At 36.0% G+C, this 15,392-nt stretch overlaps 1 protein-coding gene across 5 annotated transcripts in view; it reads left to right on the top strand.

Annotated features, from left to right (window-relative positions):
• KHDRBS2 (KH RNA binding domain containing, signal transduction associated 2) overlaps positions 1-15,392 on the top strand; it is a 445,746-nt gene that overhangs the window by 398,693 nt on the left and 31,661 nt on the right. For 3 of the 5 annotated variants that reach the window (XR_012628034.1, XR_012628036.1, XR_012628035.1), the window contains exons 9-11: positions 9,163-9,246; positions 12,219-12,392; positions 14,344-14,395. Coding sequence is in view for 2 of the 5 variants with exons in the window: in XM_074861783.1 (XP_074717884.1) it covers positions 9,163-9,246; positions 12,219-12,316 (182 nt within the window). In the remaining 3 variants the exon portion in view is untranslated. Of the gene's footprint in view, positions 1-9,162; positions 9,247-12,218; positions 13,306-14,343; positions 14,396-15,392 lie in introns of those variants that run through there. The other 2 variants (XM_074861783.1, XM_074861784.1) reach the window with 2 other exon arrangements.

Here is a 15,392-nt window from a genome sequence, read left to right as displayed (position 1 = left end):
ATCTTTAATTAAAATTGGAGAGTATAACTGTTGGTATAATTCCTTTTAATGTAAGACATCATATAAGTTGTAAAATGCTGCCACAAAGATTTAACTGAATATTTCACAAATAATTCCCTGCCAATCACTCAATATGAGAGCTTTGCAGTTGTGATGACAATTTTAGTTTACTAAGTAATGCTCTACACAGACAGCATTTTATAAACAAATTATTTATAGGGCTAAAAACTAAAAATGTACAGCAATGTTCCACTACTTTTTTATTACCTTGTTTATTTTGTAATTTTGTGTTTGTCCTGAAGAGTGTATTATCAATAGCAATGATAGTTTCTGCTGAAGAAGTAAAAGTAAAAATAAATATATAATGATGACATTTGGGGAGGAAAGAGTGTATGGAGTGTTCAAACTTCAGGAATTCTGATAAATAGGTTGATTGAAGAGATGTTACCTTAGGAGACATAAATTCTGAAACAGGTTGCCCAGAGATGTTGTGGCTGCCCCCTCCCTGGAAGTGTTCAAGGCCAGGCTGGACGGGGCTTTGAGCAACCTGGTCTAGTGGAAGGTGACCCTGCCCATGGCAGGGGGGTTGGAACTAGATGATCTTTAAGGTCCCTTCCAACCCATTCTATGATTTTATGATTCATTACAAGACATAAGCATGCTCATTTCATGGAGAAACTCAAGTAACTACCATCCTAGTGTGAAATAAACCCTGTATTGATTAATCTGTGGCAGTGACAAAGCCAGATGAAGCCATGCTGCAATGTATACAGAAAAATATTTGTAAATTTTGAAAAAAGCACTTCTTAGCAGTTGCTCTGCAGCTGAAGAGGTTTGTTCAGCTGTCAAGTCCAAGTTCCTCCCTCATTTTTAATAATAACTTTGGTATTGTAGGTCATTGGTCCTAATATTCATTATGCTTAGGCAGCTAAGGGTTTCTTACCCTATTTTTTTCTAGCCTAGTCCTATATAAGTCAGCAGATGGAGGAAATCAATGCTCAAATAAGGTAGTGACTGATATGCAGATGTAAGAGCCATAGGTCTGATTCTCCTCATTACAGTATTTGATTTCATATAACTTGTGATTACAGACAAGATCTTTACTAACATGAATTAATAAAGCCTTACTAATGTGCATTAATTGTTCATTTATATCATCTGAGCATATACATTTGGTATCTAATAGAAATGACATACCAAAGAAAACTTTCTTTAGTTTCTAGGTCTTGGAGCATCTTAGCATTGATTAGGCATCTCAGAGGCAACAGGACACAGATTGTGCCAGTGTCGTGGAGTTTTTCTGCTGTGCCTTGACAGATCACCTGGCAGGCAGATTAGCACGTGCTGGGTCCTTCTACAGTAGCATAGGACCAGGAGTGCTCTTTTGAGGCAGATTTCCCAGTTGTCTCCATTTATCACTCTTCACATCACTGAGTGAACTCAAAGTACATGATTTTAATTTGAAACTAAACCTGAAAATGCACTCCCAACTGTTTATGAGAATTCAGTTCAGAGGCTTAAACTATGGCCAGTCTGAAATGGAAAAAATCTCTAGAAGCCATATGGTGTGAACATCAAGTCCTCAGCATCAGCTGCTTCCCTATGCAGATCATTCCTATTTGTAACCACTTTGTGCTAATATTGATACAGCACCTGAGTCCTGATGCCTCCCCAGCTGTCCAGGCTGATGACCTTGCTTCACATGCAGTGGTTCTGTGCCAAAAGATGCCAGGTGTGCCATAGGCCTGCATGAACACCTTTATTTTGGGGTGATAGAGGCATCTGGTCTTTCCCTGATCATGAGGCAGGTGTACACCCAGCCCTGGGAACTCAGAAGTGCTCATAAGTCTTCCTGTACAGCGCTCTATTTTTCTTCCACAAGAAACAGGAGTCACTGAAGATTTCTACTGCATATGGACAGAAGATATACCAAATAAATTGCCCTTCATTAATCTTCTAAATCAGTCACTCCTATACTTACTAGGGTATCAGAAATCCCGTTCTTGCTCTGTGGGACAGAATGAATTGTCAAAAGCATTTCCTTGATTTTATGCAAAATTTTATCAATTCTTTTACTGGAGGAACCACCTTATCTGTCTCCCAGATAGTATTCATTCCCTCAGAAGAGATTTATGATTTTCATAAGAGCATGATTTTGAAAGTCTCCAGGAAAAGGAGCACAGTTTGAATTCAGCTATGATGGCTACTGTGGGGAGGATACTAAAGTTATTGCTGTTTTGTCAAATCAGTGTTTTAATTGGGCTATAATTCTTTAGAAAGTTCCATATTTAAACCTGTCACATTCTTTTTATTGATTGTATATCCTAAAACTTTTGTGTTTCAGTTATCATGCTACAACACCAAAAAAAAATCCACATGTAGCATGAGAAGAGAGAGTGCTTTTAATCTATAGCAACTTGTGCTTCTCTATTACTGCTGAATTAGAAATCATTTTCTATGACAGAATAAGTAAATCATGCAAAACTTTCCGATGTAGTAAATGAAATGGTAATTTCACCGACTTTCACCGTGGGAACCACAGAGTTGGAGAACCTAAGACAAAGGTCCTGTAATACTGATGTGCATGTAGTGCTGACCATCTATGTAATTCTAGACACAGTATCTCACTGCACATTTCATGTTGTATTGCCATAAAGTAATAGAAAATTAACTTGTACTGAAAAAAAGAGAAAAATAAAACTCCCTCCACACTATCACATTCACGCATACCTCCCAGCAACACTGATAATAGTCTGTCTCCTCCCTGTGTTGCAGTTTCCCAAACTAGTTAGCTGTGTACTCTGATACTGCTCATTTCCTGTCTGAGGTAGATATTCACTGCAAAAGTGTTGAAGCCTTGTAAGAAATTATTTTCTCCAGTAGTTATTACTGCTCCTCTTGCTGACATTACTTAACCTGCAGGGAGAGCTGGCAGAGTGGAATGCACGGGCAGTCCTCATCTGTTCCAGTGCTAAGTCAGCTGGAGGATTTCTGTGATTCTCCACTACCAGTTTAAGCCACGGCAGCTCACAATACTAAAGTAGATTTGGAGTACCCATGCAGTCTAATTTGTTAGTCCTCCTGAAAAGAAGGTATTGTTAAGCATAGGGACAGTAGCTTTTTAAAACAGCTAAGTTCAAAACATAGACTATTAAACCACACTTTTCCTAGCATTTCTAGTTTTTAAGCCATATATACTGCATATGCAGTAGGTTTAGTAGAATAAGTGGTATTTAGCACAATATAAGTAAGCATAGTGGTTTTGAGCCTGTGTTTTGAGAACATTTTTTTGTCTTCTGACAAGATTCCACATTTAAAATAAGAAAGGTATCGTTTGGGGTTTGAAAGGTAGCCATTTTGTCAGTTCTTCTCAGAAAATTATAAAATGCATAGATATCAAGTCAGAAAATCATGTGTATGTTGCAGACTTTGCAGATAAGCAAGAAGAGAGCAGAAGAGTGAAAAAATAAGCCTAATGCTCTCCTTAAAAAACAAGACAAAACCTGTTCTTGAATTTTTGTCTAAAATAATATATACTTGTCCAATTATGACACAAGCAAAGTGCAGCTGTCTTTTCTGTATGGATTTATGGGGTGAAATTCTGGCTTTGTCAATGTTAGTTGAACTTTAGTCATTAGCTTGTGTAGGGCAAAGTTTCCAACCATTGCTTAGTACTTTGCCTCCACCCATCTTTTCATGGAGGGAGAAGTTTGGAGGCTTACCAGAAAGACAGCACAAATTGAATTATCCAAAGAAAATAATTCTAATTTTCAGTGTTCTCATTTTAAAGTTAAATGTCTGGTTTCTATTGGGTCTTCTGCTTAGCACACATCTATAGCACTTTTCTCTTACTGCTCAGGCAATTAATTACATCTCAGAACACCCCAGGGAGGTAGGTATTCCTGTCTCATTCTAGCAGTGAGGAACCCATACCACAAAATATTAAACAATTATCCAAGGTCACCGAGCAAAGAAGGAGTAGAGCTAGTAATCACAATTCCTGAATTCCACTTATGCTTCATCTCTAGTGCACTGTGCTGTCTCCAAATGTATGCAGTATAATGACCTTGCAAAGAAGGTCATTTTTTTCCTCATAGGAAAGAAAACTATTTTATTCTGAATTAAAAGCAACTTCTATGTTTCTAATACCACTGAAAGCTAAATGGCAAATCAAATTAAACCATTATCTTAATTGCTGTTATATACATCTTAATTATCTAAACAGAATAGCTCTTTTCATCTCTTCCTGGCCACCTGTCCCAAAATAATTGACCAGAGATGAATAAAACTGTGTGCAAAATTGTGGGCAATATTCAGATTTTAAGTTACCAGGAAGAAGCAGTGATCAGGTCTTTATTATTACAGGGAATAAGCAATGAAAATAAACATTAAATTATTACAAAATAATGTATTCATATGAAAATCACATGCTGTTAATATCTATTTTTTAATTTTAAAGAGTCTGTTAATATGATCTGCCTTTTAATTACATGTGTTGTTGCCCTCTTTGCATTTGTGAAAGAGTTTTATTCAGTGCTGGAAAATTCCATGACAAGGTTGCAGAATGCTGACTGAAGAGTAGAGAAAATGTGCTTAAATATGTGCTTTTCTTGAATCTTGTACTAGAGGACATTTAAGCATGTGATGATACCTTGGGGTAGAATTTTGGGATAAATGGACCACTATGAATTTTTCTTTGTGCTTTGAATACTACATAGGTAAAATAGTAAGACAGAAACAACTTCATATGTATGTCTCTCTCTTAGAAATACCATTTAGTGACCCCACATTCAAATGAATTTCACAGGTTAAGCATACTATGACCCTTTTTCCATTCTGACTCTCCAGTAAGAAAAAAAATCTAACTTAAATTCTGTATTTAAACAGTAGATCAGAGCTACTGAGTCTACTAGCAATTGATCAAACAATAATCTTTAAAGATACTCTCAGCTAATATATCAATGATGTCTGTAATAGATACTGGAAGTATTTATATAACTCAGTGAACACAGCAACTAAGAGTTGTGAAAAGCAGTGAAAAAATGTTAACATACAATTTCAATCAATCGTAAACCAAGGGTGCTGATTGCCTGTGATGATAACAATTAATATATGTATCCTAAAGGTGAGCTTCAAATATCAATTCACAAAGAGGATACAGCAAATTGAAAGAAGTATGCAGTGTAATTAAAAGGGCTGTGCCCATGACTTCACATTTCTTATCAAAGTAGTCACCAAAAATTTTGCTACGACACTTGTTACACACCCAAAGCAATCCTCATGCCCAAGCACACTCAAATTCCTCAGCTATAAACTCTTATGTTTCCATCATGCTGCCATAACTTATACTTTTAGTTTCTGAAAGCAAAGCATACAATATTTCTTCTTAGCTAAGAATGGCAACATCTGAGAGATGTTTCAAATTTGCAATGACACCAAATTCCTGGAAAAACTGGACCCTCAGCCCTCAGTTATTAAGCTGCCTGTGTGGATTTCTTTTCAGTCACAGTCTTTGACACCTGATAGCACTGGGAATGGTCAGAAGTGAAAAGGACAGGGGGTGAGAGGAGCCTGCTATAGCGGAAGGATGGGACAGCAGGCTGGGTGGCACTGAGGGAGCAGGGAGGTCAGACTCCACAGGGTTTCTTTGACAGGAGTCAGGAGGAGGAATGGGAATCAGCATTAAAACACGGTGACCACCCTGCACATCCCTTCAGCTCTTGGGCACACTGATTCACAGACTCACTAGCATTTCTCACAATTACCTTTCTCTCTCCAAGGCTACAACTCTTACCTGCTCTTCACCTGAAATCCCCCCTCAGTTTCCACTTCATTAACATGTCACTTTATTAAAATAAAATATGTCCAGGCTCTCTTTCCTTTCCATTTTGGCACAATCTCTCACAGAAAGACCAGACTCCACTGTTCTCATATGTTCTGAAACACAACGAAACTCACCCTGGGAATCAAAAAGGCCAAAGGGTCTTTCAACCCCTCTGCTACCCAATGACTTACCCAAATCTCTGCATAACTACTAAGGTAGTCTATATGGCTTCAATCCTTCAAGAGTATTCCTGAAGACAGAGCTTTCTATTCTCAGGAGCCACCCGTGATGCTGAAAGAAAAGATTGCCTTGGAGTACTGGAACTGAGATATGAAAGATCAACTTTGCACATCAAGGAACCTTTAATTACTAGCATTCAGATATGTTGTTCTACATTAAAAATCCCTGTAGGGAAAAACACTAATAACCATATTTCTTTGATGTGGCTGCATCTTGTAATTTATTGGCATCGTGTGGTTCAGACTCTGTATAGTGTTGCTCCATATCATCTTGCTTTCTCCACAATTCATGTCTAATCCTTTACTGCTGTGTAAGTGGTAGAGGCCAGTGTTTTCCTATTTGAAGACTGTAATCCCAAAACTTTCATCTGTTTTGGCTACAGATTCACCTGTTAATGCAGTAGGGTCTATCATGAAATATCAACAAGAACTGTTAGCTGTCAACCGTCCTTTCATATTTTGATGATGATATTACCAAATATAAATAAATTGTGACCATAATCCTTCCTTGTTGAAGTTTGAAATCAAGCAAATAGGTCTACCATGTTACTGGAAAAAAGAGCATAAGAGACTTGTACCACAAATTACGTTTCTGTTCTTGTTCTGTATCAGAGGCTGGTACAGTCACAGCAGCAATTTACTTTAAGAACACTGTTAGTCAAGGAAAAACAGCTTCTTCCAATGGGTAATATAAAGTCATTTTTTACTATATGAGTACTGCCAGAAAGACTGCATGTTTCACCTTTATATAAAGGTGTTTCAGTCAGGAGGTGGGGGAGAGGACTTAAAGGGAACAAGGAATTGGTTTGTCTTTGTGTTGTACATTTAGTGAGTATTTTTACTACTTCAGTTATTTTCATTTATATAAATCAAGCTTCTCCTTCTTTGTCTAAATCTTACTTCTCCCCAAGGCCTCTCTGCAAATGCAGTGACACTTTAGCAATGGGTAATTGAAGCTGCAGCACATTTACAGCAAAATGCCATTTTTAAAGTGTGTAATGAAACATACTGCAGAGGCAGAATTTTTAAATTCAGTATATGGAAACGGGTTCCCTGTAGGAATGAGAGACCTGAGGATTTAGGACTATATCATATTGGCTGCCACTTCTTCAGCCCCCTAGGGAATAGCTTTTTACAGTAAACTTTGGTTTCATGTGACCATAAAACCCCTGATATTCAACAAGAGAACATCCTGAGCAGCTGAAAGAAAAAGAAAATAAATGGAATGCACCAAAAAATCACGATAGGAATGTTTCTTGTTCCATGGCAAGATCAGCCGCTACCAAATCTTCTCTGGAGATGTCCACTCCTAACATGTGCTAGCCTGAGCCTCACTTTAACTCCCCCTCCCTAAGCTTCCCCCTCACACCCCAAGGCAACAAGGTAATGAAATGTAGTTGCAGAGAAGACATCTTGCAGAGAAGAAATAGGTTTCAGAATTTTAAGAGGCTTTTTATGTTTTATATTGTCAGTTTTCAGTTTTCATAGAGCATTATCTTTTTACAAAAGCAATCTTTCATACCTGTTTTAACCATTCCGTATTTTAGTCTAGAGTCAGCTAATTATTTTTTTATTGGCTGCAAAAGTCATCAGTGATTAGCAAAAACAAGATACCAGCAATAAAGTCATGCCCATTAAAAAACCAAGCTCATTAACTAAAATGCTTCAGTTCAGACAAACTTTTTTCTGTTGCCTCTGCTCACTCCTGGGGTCTTTGTTATATAGATTTTTTTTTGCGGTTGTAGATCTGTGGCAACATTAGATATTCCAATTAGTGAGGTAAAAAAATGACAGGTATGCCGATTTTCTAAGGGGGATACTGTGTTTTTTTCCTACTAAATGAAAGTGCATATATGATGAATTTCATTTATTCAGGGAGAATTTTTAAAGTCTTAAAAGTCTTTAAATGTTATAAAGAAAATTAAAAGTAGGCAGCGGCAACTTTTAAACTTCAAAAGTGAACGGCCAGAAGGAATAATTCTTAACATCAACAATGTTTTTATTCCTTTTTAAAATGAAGTTTGGACAATGATGAGGTCAGTAGATATATAATGCTTCATTTACACTAGAAGAATAGCGAGTACTTTACTAATGGTTGACTATTTTAAACCAAAACTGAAAAGAAATCTGCACCGCAAAACTTCAAATGCCCCATTGACAGGTCTGATGTGATTGGATGGGCAAATTCACCTCTTGGTTTTGGGAAATATACTTGATTTCAGTGAAGGAGTAGCTGAGATGAGAAAGTTAGTGGGCCAGTTACACCTGTACCCAGAGGAAAGCCATCAGAAGATAAGAGGGAGGAAATAGACGTCCTTTCCAGCCTGCATTTGGGCCCATTCACAATTCAACATGATGCCAACATGCAATAATATTGTGTGTGCCTATACAGCTGGTCGGGCCATGGGCCAGGATCTGGTTTATGATCTAATGGCCCAACGGACCATTTGCACTCAAAATTCACTTTAATAAATGATCTGACGCCAAGCAATCCCTAGATAGTATAAATCATGCTCTGCCCTGTGATAGTTTTTGGGGAAAAAGTTGATGCTTCATCACTGGCAATATCTCCAGTCACCAGTGTCTTCCCTGGTGACTGCCAGAGTAAAGCGTTTTTCTGGAGTTTATATTATTCCATAAGCTGTCAGGTTTTGGTTACTGCTTCTCAACTAAAATATGGTGTCTGACCCTGAGCACTGTTTCAAGTCAATGTGGTTTATTTTGTATTAAAAAATAGAGTATTTGCACTAATGCAGTCACTAACAATGTCTCAACTGAAAAGGTGTTTTGTTAATCCACCTCTTAACCATAACCAAAGGTGTGAGTGCTCTCTTAGTTTCAGTGCAACGTGAAACATTAATTTGCCTTCAGTGTTGATTTGAACTAACTCATTTTGCTTTGGCCTGAAACAGAGGGCACACTGAATGTTACTGCCTTTCCATTCATGGTGTAGCTTCTTCAACTGTGAATTTCCCCAACTCTTCTGCAAGAGCTTCTCTATACTAATATCAGTATCTTTGTACTTTTGCACCCATGCAACATTTAAAGAGAGTTCAGTTTCCTTCCCACTGCCAAGAGACCTCATTCTCCTTTACCCAGGAGGACTTCCTGACCCACCAGAGAAAGAAATTGTGACTCCAGTTTCCCATGTGGGTGGACAGTATGTGATCCTATCCATGTTGGGTAAGATTTCAAGTTTGCAAAGCTTCTGCTGATAGGATGGGTTTGTAAACTTATTTATTCACATACTTCCCATGTTAGAGCTAAAAGTGTGGTATCACTGACAGCAGCGTATATTGTATTATAAAGGTTTTGGAAATAATAGAACGAAAAGGTAACATCAGCACACCATTCCATACATGTAGCTAGTATGTCACCATACTGCTCAAAAATTAATTTGGAACTTGGACTCTAACATGCATATAAAAAGAAAAATCCAAACAATTTTTTCTGTGCTTGTACTATGCAACAATATCGCTATTGTGTATTTGGAATTCTGTATTATTATCATAGACACATTAATCAAGATGCAGAAGAGAAACAAAGGCCTCTGTATGTATTAGTTTCACTGGGGAGTCTTGTCATTTTAAGCTCATCATAACCAAATGATATGAATAAACTGTTTAAGGAGAAACCAGTGAAGGTTGAACTTTAGTAAGTTATTTATAGCACCTGAGCCTAAAGCAATCAAAATATGGACCTTTTACTGAACTCTTGTTCTGCTCTAGAAGGTACATTTATGAAGTCTTTGCTTGAGAGAAAAATGTTACTATCACTCTAAAAGCTTGCTTTAATAAAACAAAATCTTTGACATGTTTTAATGGAGATGAAGATTTTTTCAGTTCCTTTTTATATTTAAGACCATCATTCCATTAATCAAGTAGCTGATTAAATTTAAGGTAATGTAGTTAGCCTTCATTGAAATGTATGAATAATACAATTGTGATTATTAATATTCACCTGTACTAGCCTATTTATTTTATTTTGCATAGAAAGCTCTATTCTCTTGTTTAGGTTATTTTGTTAAAAAATTGAACAAAATTCTTTAGTGTTTTAAGTGAATTGCAACAGACAAACTATTTTCAAAAAGTTAGGAATTCATCACTGCTTTCTGGCAGTGACCTGACACTTGAAAGCCCAGTATCTCCTTCCAGTAGTGGGAATGGAATACAAGAAAAAGAGAAAAATTAACTGAGGTTGGATTCACTCTACAGGTACATCAGGAATCAGATCAAACTGAAGAACATCTCTTCTTGGCTTATTAGAAAATAAATGAGAAAGTTGCATGTAACATGAAAAATGTAGTAAAAATATGCTCTTGGCTATGAGCAATGAATGTTTTTGCTCCTGCTCACATTAGCTAATATGTCCCATGTTGGCTCACAGCCTATCCCATTATACCTGGGAGTTCAGAAAGTTTCACATTTATATTCCATATAGATGAAATTTATTGACCATGCCAAGTGAGGAGTACTCATTTCAATACTTGGTGGGTGAGTAGGGTAGCAAAAGTCTAAAACAAGACCTGAGCAAGGAAAATATGTTCTGAAATGGTAATTTATTTAACAGGCACATAAAAAACTTTGTATGGATCAAGGCATAAAAATTACGTACCTCTTAAAAAATAGATACAACTGGATGTTTAAATTTATGGAGCAAGGATCTTGACTGTTTCAAATCTTCAGCAGTAGTTCAAGACTGGATAGTTCAGCTTATTACTGTGTTACCTATTTATAAATGAAATAAAACAATCCCACTTTAGACTTAGGAAAAAGGATCTATTTTAATATACCAAACAATTAGTTTTGTTTTGATAGCAACAGCAAGTATACTGTTTCATCACCAATTCAAATCTTCCTTTCCCTTTTCCACTGGCTTCAAGTCACCTTCCAATCTTTTAAACTCCTCTCTTTCCAATCTCTGGTTTTTATGCACCTTAAAAAGTGTTCTCTTTTCCCCTAGCATCAGAGGGCTTGACCCTTACTTTTATATCTTACAAAGATTTATATTCTGCGCATACCTGTAATAAAAACATGCTGATCACCAGTAAAATAAAACAATATGGAAAAATGACTAATATTTGCCACACTGCTGAATAGCTTCTATATTTCATTACAAACACATAGACAGAATATCATACAACTCTGGCAGGGTATGTAGAGATTTTGAAACTTCCTCATGAACAGTGTATGTCAGATGTATTCTATGACTATTGTAACAGGGGTAATGTTGCACTATGATGTGATGTAAGATAGATGATATACTATGATTTCTACATTTTCATTTTAATCAATGTGTGTATGATCAGTTGAAGTCAGTGGAAGACACAAACCATCATTTGATGATCCACTAGCTGATTTAGGAGAGAGTTGAAGTTTGGGGTTCAACAGCTGGACCACAATTGTTTCCTCCTTTGGAAGGCTTAATTTCCAGAAATACCTTGTTGGGTTCGGGGTCGGGGGGTGGGGGGGTGGGTTGGAGGTGTCAGGAATAATTTGTAGCAGCTTTTTAAAAATTTAACTAGCCTTAACAGTTTTTACCTTATTCTTCCTGAGCATATTTCATTCACACAAATTTGAAAAAGTATTCTAAAGATAATGCAAAGTAAAAACTATTTCACAAAACTCTTTTCTTAATGTAATAACTTCATTTCTACACATTATTTTTCTTCCATTATTTTCTTTCTTTTGGTCTCAAATGAAAGTAAAAAATCAAGTGTATTTCTATTATCTTTTCATGATTCAACTCCTCATCTTATTAACATACCAACTGCATTAAATGTTATTCACACTGATGCTTTAACTTACATGCTAGAAGCTCAAAACATCAAATAAATTGAACTGGCAGACTAGTGCAGTGATTTTTCCAGGGCTGACTGTACTGCCACCACAGTAGGTATTCATTCTCTGCTGAAAGTGAAGGAGTAAGGTTTTTTTCATCCTGAGATAGACAGGTTGCCTGTGCAGAGAAGTAGAAGATTAGTTTTTTGTAAGTTTTTGTGGTTGGATAAAGAAATGGATCAAAACACCATCCTTTTATTTTTCAAAAGCTTTCAGCCAAAACCCTTGAGAATTTTGACAGCCATTAGCAGTGGCATCACTTCGTTCTTTCAAGTCTAGATATTTACAAAACATGTTTTTCTCTTCTGTTTTTAGCACAAGAAGAATGGGCCACAACCCGTTCCAGCCTAAAGGCACCACCTCCAAGGTCAGCCAGAGGGGGTTACAGGGAACACCCCTATGGTAGATATTGAAGGTCCTCCTCATCTGTGACCTCATCTCAAAGACAATTAATAGCCTGTGGTCTTCACATAAACAGCAACAAGACAAGTAATAGTCCATTTCTTTTCTATCCTAGGGATTACTGCTCATTATTATCCTATGTACTACTTGTATTTCCTATAACATTGGAGTGACATTGGCATTAGTATTATTTTATAACACGGACTTAAAAAAAACAGAGACAAAAAACCTTTGGCAAGCATTGTCTATAAACCATTCAAAGATGATGTTCTGTTGGTTGTATTCATTGCTGTGTGTAACTTAAAAAGCATGACACTGTTACAGATCTTGAGTCTCTCTACATACTAGCTAAGGCTGTTTTTGTTTAGGGTTGCTGAAAGACTGTAATATGATTCTTTTTTCCTTTTTTTTTTTGAACCAGACAGTAATCAAGCTGTAGAGAAGATGTTTTAACCTGTCTTTTTTAATATATGTTAGTTTAGATTAAGATGTTCGATATTAAGTTTGTAAATTTAATTTTAAATGCTGTTTTAATGGGGTTGCACACAAGCAGCTACTGTATGTATGTAGCTAACTGAATTTGTTCAGTGTTTTAACCTGTATTTGTTAAAAAAAAATCACATAAAGTTCCATGTGTAAGCTTCTCTAAATAGGAAACCATAATTTTGTCAAATATGTTTGCCATAATTTGTCAATAAAGCTGAAACCTTTTGTAACAAACTAAATTTGGAATTACTTGTTTTCTAGCTTTAAATGACTGCTTTATTTCTTTTTCAAGAGATGCCTAAAATGTTTTTTATATAAAAATTACAAAAATGAACCCAAGCCTGTTTTAAGATTTTTTGTGTAAGACTTTAAAAGTTGTATTAATAGATTTTGGTTGTTAAATAATTTAAAAGTTAACAAACTAAACTGTTACATGAATCATGGTTAGTATCCACTAATGTATAACATGTTAATGGAAAAAAATGCTTTAGAACAATAAATGGATTTTAAACTATCCTCTAAGCTTGATCTTGCTAAACACAAACTCTGATTGACTTGTTTGTATTAGCATGTCTCTCGTGAGAGTGTAATGGAGTTTAAAGAGGTAAGATTACCACTTACCACTGTTAGACTGTCTAAATGCTAGTTCTTCAACCTTTGAGTTTCCCCGCACATTAAATATCCCATTCAACATGTAAGCATTGCATAGATTCACCTATTTGTTTTCACTCAGAAGAGTGCGTTGACTGCATTTTTCGTAGTATATAACAATTTGTCTTGATAAACAAATCATCAGTGTCACTGCCCAGTTGTTGGTACTCAACTTCAAAAACTTTATTTGTAATTTTCAGTGCTAAATATCACCGCCCTTGAAGGCAGTTTAGAGGGCTGATATTTCTTTTGAGACTATCAGACTTGATGGCTGATGATTATTAAGGAAATATGTCGCAGGACTCAAAGGATGACTAAACGTTAAACAGGTAACACTAATAGTAACTCTGTAATTTTGAGTATGCAACAGTAATGTTAAATATTCTCAGTTATTAAGTTACTGATAGTTAAAAAAGTAAACCTACCAAAAGATAACAAATAGGTATATAGGCTATTAAAACAACTAATTAACATTAACTAGTGACAACAAAATTATTCTACCATATATAACCCTCAAGGTGATAAACAGAACTAAAATTAACAATAATAGTGATGCAACTCTTGCTAACAACAAATATATAACCTAAATTCTGATGAAAAAAAAAAGAAAAAACCAAACCAGAAGACTTGATGGTAGGGATGCCAAAACTGTTAATCCTTTAAATACAGTCTTTTTGTTTACAGTGGCTTTTTGTCAATGTGATTGGTTTACTTTTTTGATGAGAATAAAGTACAGGCCTATTGCTGTTCAGTTTGTGGACAAAATCTCTTGCAGCTGGAGTTGCATGCTAACTCTTTTTAAATAGTTTATGAAGTGTATGTTTTGTCATTTGACATGTTAAAGTGAATTTAGTAGGCGACATGATGGTTACATTGAGTTTATTCTGTCTCACTATTTCAGGGACTCACAGGCACTGGACAGCTAAGCAGCAGATCTGCTAAGAAGTGGTCAGGTAAGTTCTGCCACATCTCAGGGGGTTTTCCTCTTTCCTATTTCATCTGTGTATTTGTTTTTACTAACACACAGAAATGTATTCAGCTAGAGTTTTAAAATAAATCATTCTTTCCAGCAATGTTTCCCTGCATAAGAGCATAGTGATTATGGTGCAATGGCAATCAAAACATTTTCTTTTACATGGTATGATACGCTTCATTTAAATAAAAGAAGTCTTGTTGTCTAGTCTTTTAATGGTAAATATTAAGATGGTATACTTTATAACTGCTCCTGCTAAAAACAAGAGCTGGTGTTTATGAAAAGCATGCCTACACTTTGGAAACAAACTAGTCACATGACATAGAAAAATATAATACTGGCCTCCCTTTGCTTCTCAAAATATCTGTAATTCCTTCCTATGACAAAAGTACCTATAAAGAGACAGGAAGTTTGTTATTTATTCTTTTGCTTGATAGGTTTTTCTTTTTTATGCTTTAGAATGGCAGAGACATTGATGGTATTACCATGCAATGGCATAGATCAAGGCATAACTTTCCATATTTCTCTGTTAAATATGTTTAAACGTAAAGGTGTGTCTTGGATAACCTTCTTATATAGACTTCAGATTATATATGAAATTTTTGACTGAGGATAAATGTCATTGCTGGAAACGTAAAGCAAAATTCAGCTCAAATACAACTTTGTCCACTCAGAAGTGTCAACCTAATCACAATACAAAAAGTATAAATTCTCTTCCTCTCTCATGATTGTTAAACTAGATAAGAGTTAATAAACACAACTGATGATGCACACCAGATACACAGTCCCAGACACATTTATTACTCTGGCATCTTTTCCCATGATTGTGGTCGGCTGGTTTAATGTTTTCCAGCTATCAGTGTATTCAGCGGTTACCTACAAACCACAAGTTGTGTTGTATAACAAGATATAAAGGGCTTAATTTTCCTCTCCAAAGGGCTGACTCAAGACCTTTATAAATTGGTTTGATTTATGTG

Source organism: Strix uralensis, chromosome 3 (genome assembly GCF_047716275.1).
Source record: "Strix uralensis isolate ZFMK-TIS-50842 chromosome 3, bStrUra1, whole genome shotgun sequence".
Classification (NCBI taxonomy): Eukaryota; Metazoa; Chordata; class Aves; order Strigiformes; family Strigidae; genus Strix; species Strix uralensis.
Note: the sequence above shows the minus strand (reverse complement) of the source record. Positions and strands in the feature narration are given on the sequence as shown.